At 38.5% G+C, this 23,630-nt stretch overlaps 2 protein-coding genes across 6 annotated transcripts in view; one reads left to right on the top strand and one right to left on the bottom strand.

Annotated features, from left to right (window-relative positions):
* The window catches only part of LOC115763898 (protein doublesex), a 42,648-nt gene extending 32,883 nt beyond the window's left edge, over positions 1 to 9,765 (bottom strand). For all 4 annotated transcript variants that reach the window (XM_030706677.1, XM_030706678.1, XM_030706679.1 and 1 more), the window contains exon 1: positions 8,477 to 9,765. In XM_030706677.1, coding sequence (XP_030562537.1) covers positions 8,477 to 9,497 — 1,021 coding nt within the window. In that variant the 5' untranslated portion in view covers positions 9,498 to 9,765. The remainder of the gene's footprint in view (positions 1 to 8,476) is intronic.
* Positions 9,766 to 22,984: 13,219 nt separating this feature from the next.
* Positions 22,985 to 23,630, top strand: part of LOC115763775 (nuclear RNA export factor 1) — a 69,530-nt gene continuing 68,884 nt past the window's right edge. For both annotated transcript variants that reach the window (XR_004017951.1, XM_030706494.1), the window contains exon 1: positions 22,985 to 23,408. The gene's annotated coding sequence lies outside the window, so the exon portion shown is untranslated. The remainder of the gene's footprint in view (positions 23,409 to 23,630) is intronic.

Here is a 23,630-nt window from a genome sequence, read left to right on the forward strand (position 1 = left end):
GCCAACAAGTTTTTAATGAACCGAATGTGAATGTGACCGAGTGGATGCCCAAACGAAAATCTGCAAGTGACAGCCCATGTACTTTGCTCCTGTCGTTTGTTGTTTTGGGGGGGCGTGCTCCAGTGGACCCACAATTATATGCATTTTATTTTAATGGTGCGGACACGCAACGCATTAGCGCAGACCAGTTCGAGTCCTAAATGAAGTCGTTGAATAGCCTGCCCCTCAAGTTGAATCATTTGCAGTTTACTTAGTTGCGATTCCAAAAAAATAAAACCTGTTTGTGGTCTCTAGGTGAGCACGGAGTCAGTTCCGGTTGCAGCTCAAGTTTGAACTTGAACTAGTGCACACTAATCCAATTTGTGATGCCGCCGACTTTTACACCTGTGTAAAGCTGCCAGAACTTAAGCAGCACTTAACATGTGGATAAAGCAACTCAGGGACTGACCTGCTGCTCTTAGTCGGTAGCGTGATAAACACATTTATGAATGAGCTATGAGAATGTACACAATATATACATATACAAAATTTCTACAATTTGTAGGCAACAAATTGGTTTTTATTAACAATTTTGGTCAAAATAAAAATAATATTCTTATTGGATACCTCCACCCAATTTCCTTTAAATTTAGAAAAAACCCAGCCTTAAAGCTTGATATTTGCACTTTGGTATATAAATACTTTTGTCTGACATATTTAAGTTCTTATAATTTGTAATAGGATCGGACTATGTACACCGAAGTTGTAAAGAATGCAAGGATGTGATGCAAAAGGGAAATAGAAGAGCATGGTGTTGCATAAAGTGCGCTGTGTACGTGTGTGTGTATGTGTGTGTGCGTGTGTGTGTGTGTGTGTGTGTGTGTAAAGACCGAGAAAAGTCCGACTGAAGCACTCTAAAAAATCACCTGAAATTAAGAACTTGTGCTGTAAATTATTCACATCTATAACTATATTTAATAACTTATATCACAAAATTGATATTTAATGCCTTGTAAAGCGCTGACCAACTAATACACGGAATAAATTTCAGTGCAGCTCTCCCAATAACGAATGTACGCAAAATATATTAAATCAGTTATATTAAAATAGATATAAATATAATGCCAAATGGCAAATCTAATTTGATAATTTACATATTTTGATGATATTTCTAACATTTTATGAACATCCCCTCCTTCTTAACTGGGCAATTGTGAACTGTGCATGGAATGCAACTCATTTGGACTCAATCGGTCAAACCTCAATGCAATCCCAGATGTGTGCGGCCAGGAATGCGAGCGGAGCGACAGTTTTGCAACCGGTTGACCGCCACTCGATGTTGACTTTTCAAAGACTTGTTATAAACAGCTGATCGCTATAACAATTTCCCAGCTAACTGGAAATGCATGTGTGTTTGTGTGTGTATGTGTGTGTGTGTGTGTGTGTGTGCGGCGGGTAGCCCGCTCCAAAACCAGACGCTCAGTCCAGACTTTGCATAGACTTAAAGCGGGCTCATTAATTTTTAAATTATTGTCCAGAGTGTTGTATTTCCCTCCCTCTCTCTCTCTCTCTTTAATTGTTGTAATTTAAAACCCTTTGCCTAACAGTGTGTGCGTGTGTGTGTGAGTGTGTGGATTTGTTGTGGCTGCGACTTAAAAGAGCGTTGAACTGCATTTGACATAAATAAATCTACAGATGAAGAGTAAGAACTTATATTTCTAATTGACCTGAATAGGAAAATTTTATTTGTGTACGAATTTGTTGTATCAGCTTAGCTTAGCACACACTCAAATAAATTTGTCAACAACTAATAATTTTATATGCGAAACTTTGGACATTAAAACCTTGAACACCATTTTCTAGCCAAAATTCGTTATTTAACGTAAGGTGGTAAAAACCCGTCTCAAGTCAATTTATACATAGATCTTTCAAAATGATTATTATTTACAATTCCACCTAGGAAAGGTGTAATTTTCTTAAGGTGTGAAACAGTTATTTGAAACTGAGTTTGAAGTCAGTCGGAAAGTAAGCAAAAGTTTCCCGTTTCCATTTCCCACGTCTTTTCCACGCTTGCTCGTGGAATTCTTTAACACCCATTGTCAAGGTGCGTCATCAATGAATTAGTCACTCGGTCAATCATCAGTCAGTCAATCAGTCCAACAGTTTTTCTATTAATGTGTGATCCACACTTAACTCAATCAACAAGTGGCGCCACCTTGGGTGGCATTTATTAAATTGCAATTAGTGTGAAATTCTTGGGAAATTCTTCTTGCTGGCGCAAATCAAAACTTGTTGCATTACTAATTGAAATGTTGCATGCCACAAGGTGCTCAGCAGATGTGCGCATCTTTGTTGGCACTCACTTCTCGACCCGCCCCCCAAACTCTGTTTACATTTGCGCAGACACGCAATTTATCGTGCTGCGGATAAGAAATTCTTTAATGCAACTGCAACTGCAACACAACCCGAGGCATTGTGCATTGAGCCAATATTTATGGTTGGTATCTGTCAGACAGGGTGCCAAGTACTTAGTTTATTATCGCATCTATTGTTTGCCAGCATGCCTATGATTTATGACTGGGCAGGTTAGAAATGTGGGTTGACTGAGACCCAATCAAAGGGGTTGAATAATATGAAATCTATATCTACATATATATGCCTGATCCGATTAACTTTTTAATTGATAATCAAATTATCTTGGTTTTTTTTTTAATGTGGTAAGCATAGAAGAAGTCATCTTCGACAGCATAAATTATATATATTCTTGATCATCAGCCGAGCCAGATGTTTTGATATCGCATTATATTATATATCTATTTATATATAGAATATATATTCTTGATCAGTTGATCAATAGCCGACTGAGATTCCTTGACTACTAATTAAGTTTGCTTTATAGTCGGAATGGGTCTATCTTCAGCAAACTCAGATATTACGATCTTCACAATTCTCCCCACTTATCTGCAAAACATATGCCTACAAGGATGCCGGACTTAAACCCGATCGGTCTTGAACCTTAGCTTCCATTTGAAAAAATTACTCTTGCAATTGCATACAAATATTTTAAAATATTATTGTATAATTATGCTTAGACATTAAACCTTAAAATTGCTCAAGTATTACCCTCGTTATATACTAAACACACACTCTAGTATTTGACAAATAGGAGACACAGTTTTGAGCCATATTAAAATAGTTCCTAAAAGTCGCAGGCTCTTGCGTTTGTAATAGTTGTAAGAGTTGGCTGCACTGAAGCTAGTTTTACAACTTCCGCCCTTTGATTAGCCATCCGCTGTACGTTCGAGCGTAGCTATATAATTAAGATCTTCACATCTTCAACGAAGCAGAAAAAAAAGCCTAATTATAATAAGCACTTGCAGGGCTCACAAAGGCGGGGCGTCAGGTGAGCTGCCCGCATTTTTGGCACGCGATTTAAATCAATTAGGAACTTACAAATAAAAACTTGTTGACTTGGCTTGGCTGATTGGCACTCTGACTGATAAAGCACTTGCATATGATTATGGAGAGTCGTCGGGTAAATGAATGTTCAGGTCCTGAGCTGATTATGCCAGAGAGAGACTAGCTGAAAGAAGGCAGGAAGCCAGGATGAGTTCAATATGCAGCTGTTGCGGTAAATACAATTGTAGATCCATGGAGTTGAGTGTATTTGAGAAAGAAGGCCCTTGGCCTCGTCTAGACTAATTTTCTGCTCATAAAAGCAACTTCAACATGTTTTTATAGTTCAAGTTAAAATTGTTTTTCAGCAGTTGTTCCGGCCAGCTCTGCTGCTGGCCACATAATTAAAGAGTCATTTGGGCGCATAATCCTGGCTTTCAATAAAGCGCCGCAAAAGTATTAAAAAGTAATGCCAACATATTAGCTGGAAATCTCATAAATTATGCAACGAAATGACCTGTCAAGTCGCGCCTGCTGATCCCTGGACCGCCCCAGAGCGCAATTCTCTCAAATAATAATAAAAATAAAAAATATCAAAAAAAAAAAAAAATGCAAAACTACTGCAGCAACAAAATATGGCTGCCATTTGAAATGAAATCGAAAACACAACAAGCAGCAGAAAGGGTAACTAAAATACATTTTACAACTTCATTTTTACGAGCGCGCCAAAGTTTGTTGGGGATTTTCTGGCGAAAAAAAAAACACAGACACACACACACAGGCACGCCATGGGAACAGGAAGCTGCACGAACAGAGCTGCCTGTCTTTAGAGTCTAGAAATTAGCGCAAGCGCATTAAATTAATTAACTGAAACCGAAGTCTATCGATTGGCAGTCGAGCCTGCAACCTGCTAACTGCCGAGCCACTTGATATTTACGGCTTACCGATTCGAACCCGTTAAACCCTACATACCTTTACGAAAAAGCGCTAGTGCCCGACTGGCATATACCCATTCTATAGGGACATACACAAAAACATATCGCACGCTGTAGAAGCCAAGCTTAACCCCGCTCTAGTTACGGGAAATGCATTCTTTAATGAATTCGGTGCTTATAGTCCGATCGTATTGCAACTTTCATTGCTTAAGTAAGGCATACAAGAGTATACCTATACCATATCTCAATGCTCTAACTTAAACAATGAGCTTTTTTCCAATTTCGGAAGACAAGTGAGAGCTATCCAAAAAGTGAAATATTTTAATTCTGTATATACTACAGCTCCATATCATGCTTGGCATATCTATCCCTTAAAATTGTTGAGTTATGTTTAGAAAAACGATCTCAAAATCAATATTTATCGATATAATAAAAATTGGAGATAATATTGTACAAAGGTTCGTCAAGCTGATTAAGAATTGGTATGCCTTAAGGTGTCTGCCATTTGCTGAAAATCAATATACCCTCCTTCCCAAGTTCAATTGCTTGAGGGCATAAAAACCTTCCGAAACCGAATGCCAAACCCAAAGCCAGCCAAGTTTTACGACTGCTAAACTACCTGCTGGCAGCCAAGCCCCAAGTCAAAAGTCGCAAGCGTTCTCATAATTGCAGTCGTAGTTGCAGTTGCAGTTGCAGTTGCAGTTACGTGACTAGGAATAGAACAGAGATCGATTGAAACTCAAGATTGAGGGGGGAGAGAGAGTGTGAGAGTGCGTCAAGACGTCGTAAAGACTCGTTCTTAGGAATTTTTTATATTCCCTGAATTTGTTTTTGCAAAAGTAATTCAAATTATTATAAGAGCGCAGCGTAGGTGTATTTCCTTATAAGTATTCGTTTATTTCTATCATATACCGAACCTATGCCAGACGCACAGAGCGTACGTCTGTTTCCATACCCATACTTATCTCTATTGCTCAGTCTAGCTATATATATATACATATATAGGTACAACTATCTAACCTATCTCTATTATAACTGCAAGCCCAAAAAATGTTGGTTATACAGTTCACGCACCCAGAAATGGATTTGAACCTTGGTTCTTCATTTTTGCCGTTCAATTTCAAATGAAGCATTTGACTTTTTCACCCCTTTCGCTTGGGAAGCTGACTCCAGCAACAAATCTAGTTTTCTTGCTGTATAAATATTGATACCAAATCTTTATGCATATCTATATCTGCACATTTTTTTTTCTGTCTGATTGCCCAGCTCAACTAAATAGCTGAAGATAAATCACATATGTCATAAGTACATGTTGCTGTCTGTCCAACAAAGTAGCTGGCCATAAAATTAGTGTCAGTTCTTGCGCACTTGCACTTAGCCTCGTCGCGCGTCTCTCTTTTGGCCAGGTATTTTCTCTAATTGCTGCCCAGCCGCAATACACACACACACAGAACGCATACAAATACTGAATTATATTGCAGACAAGTACAAGTGCTGGCAGCTTATGAGCCTAGCCTGTCGGGGCAGCCCGGCATGAGCATTCATCAAAACACTCAGCAGACACATTTCCCCATTCGCGTGATAACCCAATGATTTCAGACATGCAGACACATATCCTCGGACAGATCGGACATGGGTGTAAAGACAATGCGCAAAACACTGCCGCTTGACGCACTCGAACCTGGATCCATTCAAACGGTAGCCGACACTTGGCTGGCACCCACTGTAATCTTTCGGACTACCTCGCCTAACCCGTTCGGCTCTAACTTGTTGCCGGGCTCGAGCCTCACTTTTAAGTTCGAGTTTCGAGTTTTCTGTTTTCTGTTTTGCTGCTCGGCAACTTTGTTGCACTTTACGTTCATTCGCTTTGCTGCCCACTCATCAACTGAAACCAGAAAGAGCCACCACGAGCCAAACACAATTGCCATTTGGCACTTCGCATCAAAGTTGCCTCTAGATGGTGACGCTTTTGGCGCCTATGCTCAATTTTTGCCCCCTTCCTGCACGGTTCAATTTGTCTTGATTGTGCAGCCAATTTTAGATATTCGCCTAGACAGAGACTACACGTGCCACAGCTCAGTCTGTCGAAAATCTTGTATATATTTTTGATGTGTTTCGCTTTTCTTCTTTTTTAATCAATTAAATTTCTTTTTTTTTTTTTTTTTTTTTTTTTTTTTTTTATGGTTTAAGTTACTTTTATTTTTGCTAATTTTCTGTTACTTTTCACTTTTAGCAACTTTTATCAGCGTGAGTTAATTAAATTTCAATTTTATTTAAATTAAGTAAAATTGTAAATAGGAATATTTGCGACAATTAGTAAATCAAAAAGCTTTTACCGTTTCTAATCTATTGTACACACTGTTTACAAGTAAAAGAGAGTATATTGGATTTTCTGAATTTTGCAGATCTATTTTTCTTTACAGTTTAAGAGTCACAAACATAAAAATAATAAAATAAGCCTTCAAATTTTGGCAGTTCACTTAATGATTATCTCTTACTCTTCATTTTACAGTTTTAATAGTGCAGTTTGAAAGCCACAGACGTTTTGACAGTTAGCTTTTACTCTTTCTCAGCCACTGTCTCGCAGTTACAGCTTGAACATTTGAATCAGATTGTCTTCAAGCATAATACAGTTTAAGAGCCACTGTCTAGTTGATACAGTTTTAGAGTCACAAACACAATTATTAATTAGAATAGGTAAATGTGGCATATTCTACTGTTACTTTCACAGTTTTAATAGCACAGTTTTGAAAACCATTGGTTTGGAATTACAGTTTTAGAACCACAAGCATTAAAATAGTCGGCGAGACTCTTTAAAATTGGTAGCTCAAGTTATTCTTCAGTTTAAATTACAGAGCGTGCAAACCACCGCAAAGCTTTAAATTAAATTATTAGTATTTTGAAAAATTTGTATTTTTAATTCGAAATGTATTCTTATATTTTTACAGTCATGTGCTGTTGTTGACAGCCTCAATGCTGCGGAATAATTGATTATGCAATGTGATACCAAGGAATTGTCAATTGGCACAGAGTAAACAATTAGTGGCACATCTTCTGGCCAAAAGGGCGGCCACCGACTGCTGGCAGCTGTCCAGAGCTGTTTCCCTTGCTTTGCCCGGACTCGGGACTGCCACAATAAACAACTGCAACTTGATTAGGCCTGTTGCAGGCTCTGCTGCCCGGCTGCCTCCATGTGTGTACGTGCCCAGAGTCGAGATGTTGGTAAGTACTGCCTGCGCCGCCCTCTATTAGTGGTTGCATTGTGGACTCTTAAAGTGACAAAACACTTAGTTGCCAGACTGACAACAATGTCGGCTGTGTGCCAATTTTTTCCTTGCTTTCTTTTCTGAGGTATTCAATAAATGAAGCATATGTATGAATTTTAATAGGAAAAATAATCTTGAATGAAGTACCAAAATACTTGTTACAATAAACTGCACACTTGAAATAAACGTAAAACTGTCGCAATTGAAGTACAACTTGGTTTGAATAAATTTCGGTACAAAAATTGTGTTCTTGGCATTAGAATTTGGTTTGGTTTTTAGACAATTTTTGCTTGTTGCTTGTGCTGAGTATAAAATTGTTGATTTCTTGTGAGAATAATTATTAATTATTAATTATTAATTATTAATTATTAATTATTAATTATTAATTATTAATTATTAATTATTAATTATTAATTATTAATTATTAATTATTAATTATTAATTAATAATTAATAATTAATTATTAATTATTAATTATTAATTATTAATTATTAATTATTAATTATTAATTATTAATTATTAATTATTAATTATTAATTATTAATTATTAATTATTAATTATTAATTATTAATTATTAATTATTAATTATTAATTATTAATTATTAATTATTAATTATTAATTATTAATTATTTATTATTCATTATACGTTATTCACTATTCATTATTCATTGTTGATATTTATTATTCATTATTAATTTATCATTATTCATTTTTATTAGTATAATTATTATTAGTTTTGAGCCAAACTTTTGTATAGCAATAGCTTCTATTGGCCTGTTAGCTAAGAAATGCATATATCCCACTAGCTTAAGGGTTGAAGTTGAAGTACCCGGTTACTCGTTGTTCTTAACTTGATATTAACGGTATTAACGGTCGAATGGAAATCTTTAGCACTTACCCAGTGGCACATTCTTGCGTGTGCTGGACACGGAGATGGGCAGAACGGCGTTACCCGATGTGGACGATGGCGATGGCGATGATGAGTCGCACGAACCCTCCAGGGACTGTGCGGGTGTTGGCACCGTGGACATGTGCTGATCAGCGCTGGTTATGACGCTAATACCACCGCTGCCGGCGCCTGCTCCGGCCGTGCCGTTGCTTGAGGCAGCTGCAACATTGTTGGAGCTGGCGCCACCGGAGCTGCTGGTGGCTGCGCCCACACTGCCGCCATGATCGCTGTGTGAAGGAGATCGTAGCGATGCCTGATGCGGCTGCGGCTGTGGCTGCTGGTGGTTGCTGTGGTGGTGGTGCTGCTGGTGCTGATGTTGCTGCTGCTGGTGGTGCGCCTGCTGTTGTTGCACCACTGAGGCGACGGCGCTGCTTGCAATGTGAGCGTGATGCACATGGGCGTGCGCATGGACGTGGCCATGCAGACTGCCCGCAGAGCCGTTGTGGGCAGCAGCTCCAAGATGCGATGGCGGCTGGGGCGGCGGTGCAGCTGTCACTGCCGTCGCTGCGGCCTGCTGCTGCTGGTGGTGCAACACATGTGCATGATGGCCATGTCCGTGATGCCCATGGGCGTGGCTGTGGGCGTGCGCGTGCACGTGATGATGATGCCCATGATGACTGAGCAGGGCCGCTGTGGCGCCCGCTGGCGGCGGCACCTCGTGCATGTGCAGCGATCGCTGCTCGTCCTGCGCCTGAGCGCGCCGGAGCGCCGTCTGCAGCGCCATCACGCGCTGCCTATCGGCGGTCAGGCGGCACTTGTCGCAGGTGCAATAGCGGTACTTGCAGTACCGCTTGTGGCCCTTTAATGTGATCTTCAGCCCGTGGTTGCGACAGCGCGCACAGTTCGGCGGCGTGCGTGGCGATATGGAGCTGCCGCTGGAGCTGGACGCGCCGCCGCACACATCATTCTTTGAGTCGATCATGTCCGAGTCGGACATGGTGTCGCTGTTCCAATTCTCCTCTGAAACCATGCCAAATGGACAAACACTCTGTGTATTTTAGCTATGCTCAATTTGTTTGTGCGCGCGGCGTAATCCCAAGTATTTTATTTAATTGGCCTTCAAACTTTAAGCCTCGCAGCAATTGGGTAGCATTTTTCCATTAAATTGAATAGTTCATATTATTATTTTAAATATTTTAGTTGGTTGATATTAATTAATCGCTTAATTAGTGTGTGCTTTTTTTGTGTTAATATATTGAATAGATTTTAAGTTGATTTAAGAATTTAATTTGATTGATAATTTAATTTAATTCCGTTTTTAATAGATTAAGTATTGTATTTTTTTGTAATATTTCTATAAATAGCGTGGAATTAGTTATTGATGTGCGTAATTGATTTGTGTTTTTTTGTTGTTTTTAAATTCTTCTTTCTTTATATATTCAAATTGTTTTCGTGACGTTTAAATATTTTGTTTATTTTTATATTAATTTCAATATTATTGCCTGCAAAGAAAAGACAAATACATGATTTGTTTAAGCTTTTGCACTAGATAAAGTCAATATAAAAATATCCAAAACTTTTTTTAAATTTTGTTGTACTGATTTTCGGGCCTGAAAGTACAACAGAAAAGTATGTATGTTGTTTTGGACAATATTTAATTTAGTTAAACAATTCTTTTATGGCTAGCCGCATATATGCCCAGCCTCAGACCCCGTTTCCCCTCTAGAAAATAGCGCTAATTCCGCGATGATGAAAAAACTCTCTTTGAGTGGCTGCTGATGTAATCGATGGAGGGGGAGGCGTTCAGGCAAACAGTTGTGCAATTTGGCCAATTATTCTAGAGAAATAATATTTCGTATAAGATGAAAGTTTTGCCTATTGGGATGCTATTTGGACGCTGTTCGACACGCTTCGCTTGCATTGCCAAACAAATTGCATTTGTTTATTATGCCCGAAGAATTTTTCCAATATTTAGCCAAACAATTTTTCACGCACTTTTAAGCGGCAATTGTGTGGGAGCTTTTCAAACGATTTTTCTTTATATTTCGAATTTTGTTCTTGTTGCTAATTTCAAAATAATTCAAGCTAAAAGTTGAAATTTTTGTAGCCTGACATGGCATGTAGCTGGGCAATTAAAACAAAATAAAAAATGGTCAAAAATGTTGTTTAATTGATAATCTTTGAACAGTGACACGCCTTTCGGCACCAAACAGAGCAACAAATGTTTAAACAAACATCAGCTGATGTAATCTTATGTTCTAAATATCGGCTACAATTTATTATTTATACAGATACTTCCAGAATTGTCTGCCAATTATCTAATCCTCCAAATATATCTAAGTTACTGGCTCGTATGTCGCATTTACTAATGTGAATTCACACGGGCAATCATTCGATGCTTCATAATATTAATTATCTATTTTTATTTGAAATAGAGCTCAGCATGGTTCACGCAAACTATTTAAAATATTTTAAATATTTGGTGGAACAAATTTCCAAATAAAGTATTAATTTTTATGTAATTAGTAGAAAGGAAAAATTTTTTTTATTATAATAAGCTTACGACATTCTGAATCAAAGCAGAATGTTTCTCAAAATGGGGTCTGGACTTGACGCTTGTGTTTAGAAAATTTAGTATTTAGAATAAAGTTCTTGGATAATAAAATGCCTTCTTAGTTAAACTAGTTTAAGTTATATATTATATATATATTATATTTCTCTCTTCTTGATAAGGAAAATATATAAAGTAAAGATGTATTAAATTGTATAAACTTTTATGGGAATATCTAGAAACAGTATCATTTCAAATCTGTTCCTTATGTTTATATGGAATAGTCTTGATTCACTTAGGTTATTGCTTTACCTTATATCAAGTATGCAGATTGCAAAATGTTAATAATATTTATGTTATATTTATTTAAAGTTGGGAGTATATGCGATTATTTTTGGAATATTGAATTAACGTTTAACCGACTTTTAGACATGAAGTTTAAATTTAAAGTGTTATAAATATATGTATATATATTATTATTAACAATTACGCTTATATTTATGCGTAATAAATTTTAGTATTCGTATATTAGTTATTAATTTATTTGCAGCACTTTTTATGCAGTTAATATTGTCACAGAACAAACAAAAAATCACTTGAGATCTTTTTTGCGAGCGATCGCCGCCGGCAAAACACGCACGACAACAACAACAACAACAAGCACGACAGCGACAAACACGGTAAACGATACTTGATAAACAAAAAGAAGAAGGAATTAATTCAGACAACTGAAGAAATATATATGATCGATCTGTATGTTTAGCAGGGCTTTTCCTTTATGTGTGCACACTTTGTGACGGAGGTTCGCGATTCGCGCGAGCTGAGCTTTTTTTTTTGCTGCTACTGCGGCTGCGACTGCGACTGCGACTGCTGCTGGTGCTGCTGTTCGATCTGAAATCTTTGGCGTGCGCAAGGCAACTCACATTGGGCCCCAAGACGCGGATGCGAAGAACTCAAAAATCGTTGAGCGCAGCAGGCAGCGAATTTCCGCATGTGTTTGTGTGAGTTCGTGTGTGTGTGCGAACGAATTTCTCTGTGTGTGTGTAATGTTTGGCTCTGTTTGCTTGGGCCCCGAGTGCGACCAGCGACTGAATGCAACGGACGACGGCAACGGTATCAAAGCCCAGAGAGCGAATGACGCTGCCGTCGACGTCGCTGCATTTGGAGAAATGCTTTTGGGGGCTGTACACAGGCACACACAGACACTCACACATACAAACACGATTGCCCCTCTCGCAAGCTGGCAAACACACACGCACACTTGCAAGCGCGCCCTTGTACATAGGCAGCCTCACACACATTGGCTGGCTGTCACACTGTCATTGTTGCTGTTGTTGTTCTTCTTCACGTTGTTGTCGCTGCTGCTGCTTTCGCCGGCGCTGCACTTTGTAGTTGTTTTGCTTTTGTTGCTGTTCGCTGTTGCAGTTTGATTCGAATCTGTTTCTCGCAACTTGTTTGAGTTCGCGCCGGTTGCAGTTGCAATACGCAGTATTCTTTCTCCTAGTTGTTTGCCCGTTTTGCCGGCATTTCTTCGCTTTTACATTTTTTATTGTTATTTTTACGTTTATTCTGTGCTTTCTTTTTGCTTGTGAAGTGGGCTTTCATTGCATTTGTTTTGGTTATTTGTTCGCGACATTGGGGCGAATGAGCGATGCAAATTATAATGGACATTCAAATGGTACGATACTCGTATCAAAGTTATGTACTCTTTAAATTTTTTGTAACGCTAAGGTATCTAGATATTCTGGGATATCTTAGGATATTATAGGTATTTATATAAATCCCCTTCCACCATCGGTCACACGTTAGAAAAGATCTGATTTAATCCACAAATCTCTTTTGAAATCTTTCAGCTGAAACTTCAAATGATGGGCGATGGGAGGGGACTAAGTATAATATTGGTACTAGGAGCTAAGCGAGCCGTTCGTTAGTAGAGTCTTCACTGTACGATACGATATGGCTTTCAGTGCAGCGATCGGTGAAAAACGTTTTTGTTGTGTGTATTCAGATTAAATACATTTTGCACTCTGCTGTGCACTAGGATGATTCATGACGCTGCACTTACTTCTCGGGACAATTGATCAGAGCAGGTTACAAAAGTATCTAGAGAGAGAGAGAGAGAGATAGGGAGAGAGAGAGAGAGAGAGACAGAGAGAGAGAGAGAGAGAGAGAGAGACAGAGAAAGAGAGAGAGACAGAGAGAGAGAGAGAGAGAGAGAAAGAAAGAGAGAGAGAGAGAGGTGGAGCGTAGACAAACTCAAATACTCGAGAGCGGGCTCTATTTGCTTGATAAGCTGCTGTTGCGATCAACAAATGTTTATAAATAATTTCAGTCTTTAAATAAATGACAAACGGCAGCAGAGGAAGCTCTGCAAAGAGTTGGCGTTTTATTTGGGTAAGAGCGCGTTAATTGTGCATGAAAGATTCGCGATAACGAACGTATATAGAGCTCTTTTATTCTGTAATTTATACCGCCCATCCCCTTTTCAGGCCCACTTTTTCAGCCACGGCAAAATGCTGTTCCTACGTATTTACACGGGGCAGACGATCGCCTATCTCGCATGTCGCAGCTAATTTCTATTCGGAGCGCGAGTGAGTGCTGCTTGGGGAGTCACAAATAACAATTTCATTTAGTTAATTACGTGTCGAACTACCGCGTAGAGCAGTTGGGCCACGCTCATTTGGTGCGTGATCTGCCAATGGATCGACCCCATGCGATGATAAAATGATAACATTTTAAATAAACATGTCGAGCGCTACGCTTCACTGTGATTGCCAGCGGGGCCACGTCCCATCCCAAGTCAGCAGCAAGTCCAGCCCAGAACTAGTTAGCAGCTTATGCAGATCGTTATGTGGACTCGATATGGGCTGGTCTACCCTTTGATTGAATCACATTTCGATTCCTTTGTATCAAAGAGCTAAGCAGTGTATTGAAGATTAGTTAATCAGAGAAACTGGCTACAGATTTGCGCAGCTTTCTTTTATAATCCAAGCAATTGGCTTTAAAATACCCTGTACACCATGCAAATGTGTAACATTGAGCATATTGCAGTTTTTCAAAGGCGGAAGCTGGCATCTTCAACAGGCTGCTCGACTTATTCATATCTGTCAATTTATTCAGATTGGGGGATGTAACCAACCTCCTCCCTATTGTTTTTCAAAATGAAAAGCCTAATGTTATTAAGCATATATCGGATTTAATAAGACCTAGAATACATTTCTCAAAAATATTTTTATATTTCCAATAAAAAATCAAATAAATAAGTTATAGCCTTCGTTTTTCGAATATACACAAATTTGAATGCCAATCTTTATTTTAAGGGTCACAGTCTTTGGCAAGTATGAAGATTAGTTGTCCTTTGGCTTTAATTCCCAACTGATCTTAAAGTCATTTTTGATCTAATCTTGGGACTAGAAATGCAAGGCATTTAACTTGCTTGCAAATAGATTGCCTTTATATCTGGCCCAGATATAGCGCTAGATCCCTGTGGGTGCTGGTCAGATAACTAGACCTCAACTGTTTACATATCAAGATTGGTATAGACTGACATTTATGATGGGCAACCACTAACGTTGAGCGGGCTGTGTGAGGATTGCCGCAGCTGAAGCATAACGCAACATTTACTTACCCAAAGACTGGCCGCAAGGTGAGAAGCCATAAATTCTTCAGCCAAGGCGCGATCCGAGGCGCGCTTTTCTTGCATAACCAAAGAGAGAGTTCGGGCAAGAGACTAAGAGCGCGATGAAGAGAGAGCGAGATAGAGAGAGAGAGAGAATGCAAGAGAGAGGCACAGCTCTCGGTGATCTCGTAAGACAACGTGCTGCAGAGTTGCGAGTCACTATTTCGCTTCAAGCACTCGAACGGCAGACACAGCCGCAGCACTTGTCTACTTTTTAGTTAGCATTTTTCGTTTAATAATATTACATTCTTTAACAATTTTTGCACTTTTTTTGAAATTTGTATTTATGGCACAAAATATAGAACGCACATCCATACTTAAAATAGAGATCAGACTTTGTGCCCAGTCTCAACTATCACAAAACTATCACAAAAAACATTTACGAATACAAAGTCGAAATGGAGACCGTAACCGAGACGCAGGCGGAGGCAAAGCCGCTACCGTTAAGGACGATCGTTGCAAGCAAACTGGTTGTGGAACCACTTTAGCTTTGGCTCTTCGACTGGCTGCACATGTGCTCTGGTTGGAATCCGACAAACCGACTGACGTCTGACGATCGACGACCGACTCCGAGTGCCGACTCCGGCCCCTGGCAGTGCTTTCTGTTGTATTTGCAATTGGTTGCAGTGCGAAAAAACATGTGAGCGCCGCACAAGTCGAATGGCGAATGCCCTACACTTTAATAAGTGCAGTGTAAAAAATATATTCCTTAAGGAAATGCGGCATCGTATCCATAGTATCGTTTAAAACGAAACAGAATTAGTTGATTACCAAAAAATTTTTTATTGTTAAAAACCTGGCGAGTTAAGACACACAAATGTCTCAAAACGTCACATAAAAAGCTATTAAACAAATTAAATAATTAACAAATTATATGATAAAAAAAAAAATTATCAAAAAAAAAAAACGTATCTAAATCGAAATATATTTTATAAATTAAACGTATGTTAAACCAATATTAATGAAAATTGAAGAAGGTTAACTTCATCTGCTATTATTTAAATTAAATAAAATACTAATGTTAGCAGTGTTGGGTAACTTAATGCCAACTCCAAGTCCATGGACCCCAAAGCTGTCTGCAAAGCGCATACAAAGAGATAAAGTTTGTAGTGCGAGAGTGAGAGAGAGAGAGAGAGAGAGAGAGCTGCAAGAGTGCAATATTGCACATGCATTGCTCTTATCTGCCGTGATTTTTTCTCTCTTGATTTTCTCTCTCTGTCTCTCTCCCTACGTCTGAACAAAATTATTGCCGTACATTGACGTCTGCTGCTTGAATTATCTCTCTCGCTCTCATTCTCTCTCGTTGCCAATCTGAATCTTTCGTGTGCGCCTATGCAGTCGGCCTTTGATTTGGCTCGGTTCAGTTGATCGCAATCCCTGGGGCATCTTGATGATGCGACTGTGAGGAATTGCGTCCATTCGATCCCCACTAATCACATTTTAAAAGCTCCGTCGTTTATCCCAAACTGTTGCAAATTGCTGAACCGTCTTCTTACGACACTTTCTGTATCATTTTTATTGTTCTCGAAGATAAATGCGGCTGCGCTTTACTAAGTTGTGCAATTAATGTATAAATTAAACAAATTATTGAGTGTTTCCCTTGAAGATTCATTTCTTGGTTTAACAACTAAACATTCAAATTTTTATTTAGTTGTTCAACACTTCAGATTAACACAAAGAAAATATATAATTGCTTGATTAAAAAATTGATTAAGAATGAAAATGTATCACATTTTGCGGAGAAAGAATTTGTATTATATTTGCAGAAAGCAGCTAATGGGTTTTAGGTACGATAACCAGCTTAAATTCAGATTTTTTTGATATATTTTGAATGCTTTTGGGACTCATCTTCAGGGATATTTTACAGAAAACTATTTCAAACACTTTTTAGAACAGTTTTTTAGGTTAATTATAGAAGGTTAGTATTTTTAGGCATGAACTTTTTATCCTCTTTTTTATTATTATTATCAACATTTTATTTTTATTTACTCAATTATTTTATTTATATTAACTCAATTGCACTCAGTTTCAAATATTTGCATTTTAGTTAGCTTTCACTCTTTTTTCACAGTGTATATACGAGTTATTTATTTCGAAGGCATTTTAATTCATTGTCAACGAACCAAGTGTGAACAACTTCTTTTAGGAAGCACCAAAAATGTCCCCCCTCCTGTAATTCAATTAGCGAAGAGCGTGCCGCAAGCGCATTCTGCAGTCAAAATGTATCTGACGGATGTGCCGGCAAAACTCGTTTTTGCCACTCGAAGAACGTGGCGAGAAAAAAACTAAAAACTAAAAAATAAATAACAAATATTCAAAACAGACCGGCAAATATTTATTTATGATTTGTGTATTTGTGAGAATTCTCTCTGCTGCTCGCTCTTTGCACCCACCCAACCCCCATCCCTCCTCCTTCGCCCCTCCCTCTGCATGTTTTATTTTTATCAAATTCGTCGCAAGTCGTGCAACGGTGGCAATTGCAAACATTTATACAAATTGACGTTTAGCTGTCGCCGTTGTCACCTCAAAGCCGCACAGAAACTTACACGAAGTTGCCCCCAGAACAAGCCCGCTTCCCCTCCCACTCCCCCCACAGTCACCCTCACCCCCGCTTCTGACCGAGCTCTGCGCCAGAGTAATTTGAGCTGCCAACCACAGAAGCCGGCGAGAGAGAATGGATCTGACGTTGACCCGTGTTCGTGCTGCTGTCTTTTCTATACCCTGTACACAGAGTGAATAAGGGTACATGGATTTTGTTGACTCTTCGCCTTGAAGGCTGGACTGTGTGCACGTTTGAGCGGGTTTGGAGCTAATTTAATAAATTCCGTTCATTAAAATGATCTGTTTTTTCTATACCCCGTTCAGAGAGTTAAAAGGGGCATATTTGTCTAGCAGTCATCTGCATGTACGAAGGGTTACGAAGGCTACTCTCAATACATAAAATCGTTTTCACTTCAATCACAGTTTAACAGACGCTTTAACAGTTTTAGAGCCAACTCTTTTTCGCTCTTCAAACAGAGTATTGATTGCTGGATTACAAGCTAATAATCTAGGTTAGCTCTGCTCATGCTTGTCAACCTCTTACAGGGCATCTGCTAGTCGACTACTCTCCCTCTCTATCACTCTCTTAGTTAAGCATAATTGTTATGGGTTTTGCTTGACTAGTTAGTACAAATTGTTAACTAGTTGCTCGACTGACAATTACTTTGACATGGGAATTTAACACTCGAGCGCCGCTCGAATTGGAAATCCAATTAGACAGCGTTGGAAGTAAGAGATCAGTCAAAGAATAAGTATAATAGAGTACTTTTATTTAAAACTAATGGACTATAATAGAGTACTTCATTAAGAGTATGCCTGTTAAAAATGTTTTAATTTTGATATCCTAATCTCTACGAACCTGATGTCTTCCATCTTAGTTCTAGATATTTTGACATGTACGAGCCTTCAATGCTACTTACATACTCTAACTATATCGTATATAGGTCTATAGATAAAATCGCTCGAAAAATTAGTTTTGGCATGGAAAGTCTGATTCCTTTATCAAATTCAGCAATTGCGAGTTTTTCAAAATATTTATATCATTCTATATGAAACTGTCGTAAATAATTTTGATGTGTTCATGCACTTTTGAGCTTTGTGTAGTTAAGGGTGTTTAATGTTTGGTGTGCAAAAATATTTCTTTTTATACCCTAGCAGAGGGTATTATAATTTTGTCGTGAAATGTGTAACGCATAGAAGGAGACATCTCCGACCCCATAAAGTATATATTTTCTTGATCAGCATCAACAGCCGAGTCTATAAAGCCGTGACCGTCTGTCCGTCTGTCTGTTTCTATGCGAACTAGTCTCTCAGTCTTAAAGCTATTTTTTCTTTTGCACGCAGCACATATGTCAAAACCAGCTGGATCGGACCACTTTAGTATCATATAGCTGCCATAGGAACTATCGGTCGAAAATTAAGTCGTTGTATGAAAAACATTTTGTTTTTCAAGATATCATGACTAAACTCGGCATTTATTAGTTTTACTATACTCCTCATATATATGCAAAATCCTATTAAGATCGGACCACTATATCATTTAGCTGCCATAGGAACGATCTGTTGAAAACCAGGTTATTGAATTAAAACCTGTTTTGTTTATGAAGATTTCTTGACCAAACTCGGCATTTACTATTTTCCCGGTACTTCTTCGATACGGGCAAAGCACTATGAGCATTATGAAAAGGTTGGGCCTGCAAGGGTATTAGATCTTCGGTGTGCCGAAGATAGCCCTTTCTCTTTCTCGTTTAGTGCTAACTTAATTTTTTTTATTTTCCAAGCTCAAACTATTTATTAGAAAAATATTCCAAGCCAATATACTAATATAGTTATATGCTTTACCTTCTTCTTCTTCATTTATATTTCCAGGTGATTATTTGGGATCATTTGTACCCAATGGGTCCACATTAAAATTGATTACCAGCGACACCCTTAATTGGACTGCATTTTGTACGTAAGTGAGAAATGATTAGGCTTCCTCTTCTTCTTGAATGCTTCAAGTGATCTTTAAATATTTAACGCGTCTTTTTTTGTCGTGTTATTTGTTGCTGATTTGCTGGCAAATTTGTGGCCTTTGCGAATCAAAGTAGCGCGAAGCCCAACAAATTGGGCGTAATGACAAATTGGGTGCCAAAAAGCCAAGCCCAGGACTCGAGAGTCCATCAAAGATGCGCAGTTAAATAGTTTAAGGCACACGATCCGAACAAACAAAAAAGATGCAAACACAGAGGATGCAAACGCAATCTGCATATAAAAGACGGAAAGGGCGAAACCTTTTATAAGACCAAGCGAATAACGGTGGGTGGGGGAGAGGCGGGATGGGGTGGGTGGGTTACGTTTGGAACAGGTTACAGAGTTTGGAGCTGAGGCACTTTTGTGCATACAGTGAGGGCTCTCTTGAGTGGACATTAGAGCTGGAAAACAATCGATGGAACTATCAATTATATCGATGTATTTGTGGTTTTGAGAACTATCGATGATTTTTTGTTGTAACTATCGATGCTTTCCCAGCTCTAACAATTTTTGACAAGTAAAATAATTTTAATAAGAATAATTTTTTTTTGGAAATTAAAATATCTCTTAACTTCCAATCATCATCGGATGCTATTAATTCGAAAAACCAAACGAGCCGCAACACCTGAAGACATAAATTTTATTGGTAATGTTATTTATTTTTAGAGAAAATAATAATTTTGTTTCTTGTTAATGTAACTAATGTCTTCCATTATTTTTTCTTTATGAAAAATTCGCTACTATTGACGTTTTGCTTAAAAACACGAAAATATCCATTGTCTCGGATAACAATGTTTCTTCAGCTCTAGTGAACAGGCCATAAAAACAGCGAAAATGTTAAAAGGATGCATCCAATTCCGATTTCCGAACGGAATTTCCGCTAAAGTATAAGTTTCTTTTTACCGAAAAGTGGAGTCCACGTTCGCAGAGCCTTCACTGTACCACACTCTATTGGAGTTGGGTTCGAATGGCTTGTGCGAGTAATTGACGCTTGCATGCAAATTGAAAAGCAGTCCGGAACAGGAGAGGCCAGCAGGATCTGGACCCGGAGGAGTTGGAGCCAGCTGGGAACTGTGGATGGGGGTCTGATTGAGCGCCAGGTTGATGCATTTTAAAACAAATTGGCACAGTTTGTGAAAGTGGACAGTGTCGGAGGTGTTATTGTTGTTGTTGTGGCATGTTTTGTCACTCAATTAGATGCAACTCATTTAGTCGAAAAACACATTTGGCCATCATTTGTGTGTGCACAAAATGTTAATCAAAGCCTGATGGCTTTTTTAGGCCAACTAATCAGGCCGCCTGGCGTCGATTGTGGGAGTACGCGGTGGAAGGGGGGGTGGTCCGTCCAGCGTTCGCTCCAATTAAAATGCAAAATTTATGCATGGGAAAGTTCAAAAACAAACGAGCAACAACAAGAATGGGGAAAGGCAGGAAAAGGGGCAAAATGAAAATGCGAACGCGATAAAAAATCGATACAAATTAGCTGCGATATTGTTGTTGTTATTTTTTGTAGATTGACCAAAAACATGTGCTGCATATGTGGCATATACATTTTGTCATTTTTTATTGTTGTTAATTTAACACCCGTGCTATAAAATCTTCAATAAACTTGAAATTGAGTTAATATAGACAAGAACGAGTGGGCGACAATTAGATGCCCTGTACACAGCTCCATTTTCCAGTTTCCATAACATGCATTCCAAGGTGCATCTAATACACGCTTCCTATCATTCCTTACCAAAAATCTATTCTCAAATAACTTCCGTGTTTATAATTTGATTCATTTTCATGAGCTAGAAGCTGGCATTTAATTGAGCGCACATACCAAATTTGGTATTTATAACTCTTATATTCCTCGAGATATGCATGAAAAACCTATGCTGAGAATCGATATTTATCGATCTTGCGAAAATGGTCGTGAGTTAGAAGAAGAAGTTAGATGAACTTGTTTTGTGTGTTAGTCAAGAAACTATATTATAATTTTAAAGTCTTCAGCTCTGGCAGTCTCTGAGTTCGCTGGGCTCAAGCGGACAGACAGATATAGATTTATCTAAAATCTAAAATCGACTGTTCAGCAATATATATTTATATTTATGCCTTCGATCTGTTACATTCATTTGCAGCCCTGCAATATACCCCCTTCTTATCCAGTTTTAATAAGCTTATACGGATCACAGTTGATATTATCTGTATATACACTTCCAATGTATACCCCGCTTCTTTCCAGCCCACTCTCATTTTTGCTGTTAATGGGTTAAGCTTTGCGGCTTGCGGGGGTTGGTGGCTGTTGGGGGTTGCATGTTGCAATTAAATTAGTTCGGCCGGACGAAGGCGCAGGGTTTGTTTGGCATCTGCGTTTGATGGAAAAGTTGTTGCGACAGAATAATTGCAATTGCAAGTGCTGGTTGTATCTGTACCTTACGGATGCTGGGGCAGGCACAAATACACAGCGTGCTAGCCAAAAGTTTACCAAGATGATGATGATGAGTATATAGATAATGATGATGACCTGCGCAACAATAGTTTGCATCTCACAGCTCGCAGATACAAATGCTGAAGTTTTTCTGATTATACTCTGTGTAAAAGGTGAAAAGGGTATATTAGAGGGCCACTTATATATATCTATATCTATATCTAAATCTAAATCTATATCTATATCTATATCTATATCTATATCTATATCTATATCTATATCTATATCTATATCTATATCTATATCTATATCTATATCTATATCTATATCTATATCTATATCTATATCTATATCTATATCTATATCTATATCTATATCTATATCTATATCTATATCTATATCTATATCTATATCTATATCTATATCTATATCTATATCTATATCTATATCTATATCTATATCTATATCTATATCTATATCTATATCTATATCTATATCTATATCTATATCTATATCTATATCTATATCTATATCTATATCTACATCTACATCTACATCTACATCTACATCTATATCTATATCTATATCTCCTTCTATATATATGTCTATATATAGATATAAAGAGAGTGTTGCGCGGTCGGTTGCACTTCACGGCAAGGTTTTCACTGGTTTTGGTTGTAGTTGCTGTTGTTGTTGTTGGTCTGCCGCAATCAACTGCATTTCATGTTGCGGTTTCTTCTAACAACTTGGCCAAGCGGAGGCAAGTGTGTGTGCGTTTGTGTATCTAATCACATTAGCACGTGCGCATATCCTTTTGGCCCTGTGGCCGGGCAGCTCCCCAGGCTGTCATTGCCTGAGCTAAACTAAAAACATTTTGGGCGCTTTGTTTTTGCCTCATTTCGCTTTGTCGATTTTGATTATTTGTCTGTGGTTGCGTTCGCCTTTTGTTTTGCTGGCTTTTCGGCAACTATTTGGAACTCAAAAGTTGGGCGGCCCTCCACCCAAACGCACACTCACGTATGCCAATTGCGTTGCAGTTTCTTTCGTGTGGTTCAAAGTTTTCAACAAAGGAAGACAAATTTAAAAGTATTTTGTAGTTTGGGAAACGGCCGACAATTGGGCGCGCAATTTAAAATTTGCACGCGGTGTGTGTCTCGGCTAACCATGTGCATATCGATCTATCGATAGATTAGCAAAATAACAGGGCAATAACATCAGCTGTTACTGTACAGTGCTGACTGGCTGTTGATAACAGTTCAGTGCAGTGTTAGCTCTCGGCAGACCATATGATTTTTGCAGACATACAAATTGTGTCCAAAACTAAATTTTACGATAATGTGCAACAAACACCGCGAAATCAATTTTTAAGAAAATTATGTGAAAAAGCAGCCGTAGCAATTTTAGCACAAGTTGTCAAACCTAACAAGCGCGTGCATGATTGCACAAAATCTTGAAGTTGTGCTTATTTTAGTTGTGCCGTGTGTGGGCCTGCATAACAAACTGATAAAAAGAATCAGTAAAGTGCAACTACATATAAAAAGCGTGCTGCAAATTAGTGATTTTGTGTAATCAAATCAGTGTTAAATATAGTTAATAAGGCATATAATTGTAAACACAAGAGATCCAAACGTATAGAAGCTGGCGGCGCACCGCTGCAAGCTCTGCAGGGGTGCGGGGCAACCTGTGTTTGTTATCATTTCGTTGCGGCCGCAGTGAGCGATTGTGTTACCAGGATTTTGCACGGGTAAGTGGTGGGGTAGCCTTTGTTGATGAGCTCGCAAAGAACATTCTCATAGATGCCCGTTCATACATTAAACAATAAGAAACGTGGCAACGCGATTCTGCACACAATTTAACAGTGTTCGGCGCCCTTCTGGGCGTTGCCAATGTTTTGTTTCGAGAACTCTCTGGCCACACGGGAAAGATGCCCAGAACAGCCCAAAACTAAAAACAAACTATTTGTTTG

This window comes from Drosophila novamexicana, unplaced genomic scaffold (genome assembly GCF_003285875.2).
Source record: "Drosophila novamexicana strain 15010-1031.04,08,12 unplaced genomic scaffold, DnovRS2.1 tig00000770-arrow-pilon, whole genome shotgun sequence".
In the NCBI taxonomy this organism is placed as follows: Eukaryota; Metazoa; Arthropoda; class Insecta; order Diptera; family Drosophilidae; genus Drosophila; species Drosophila novamexicana.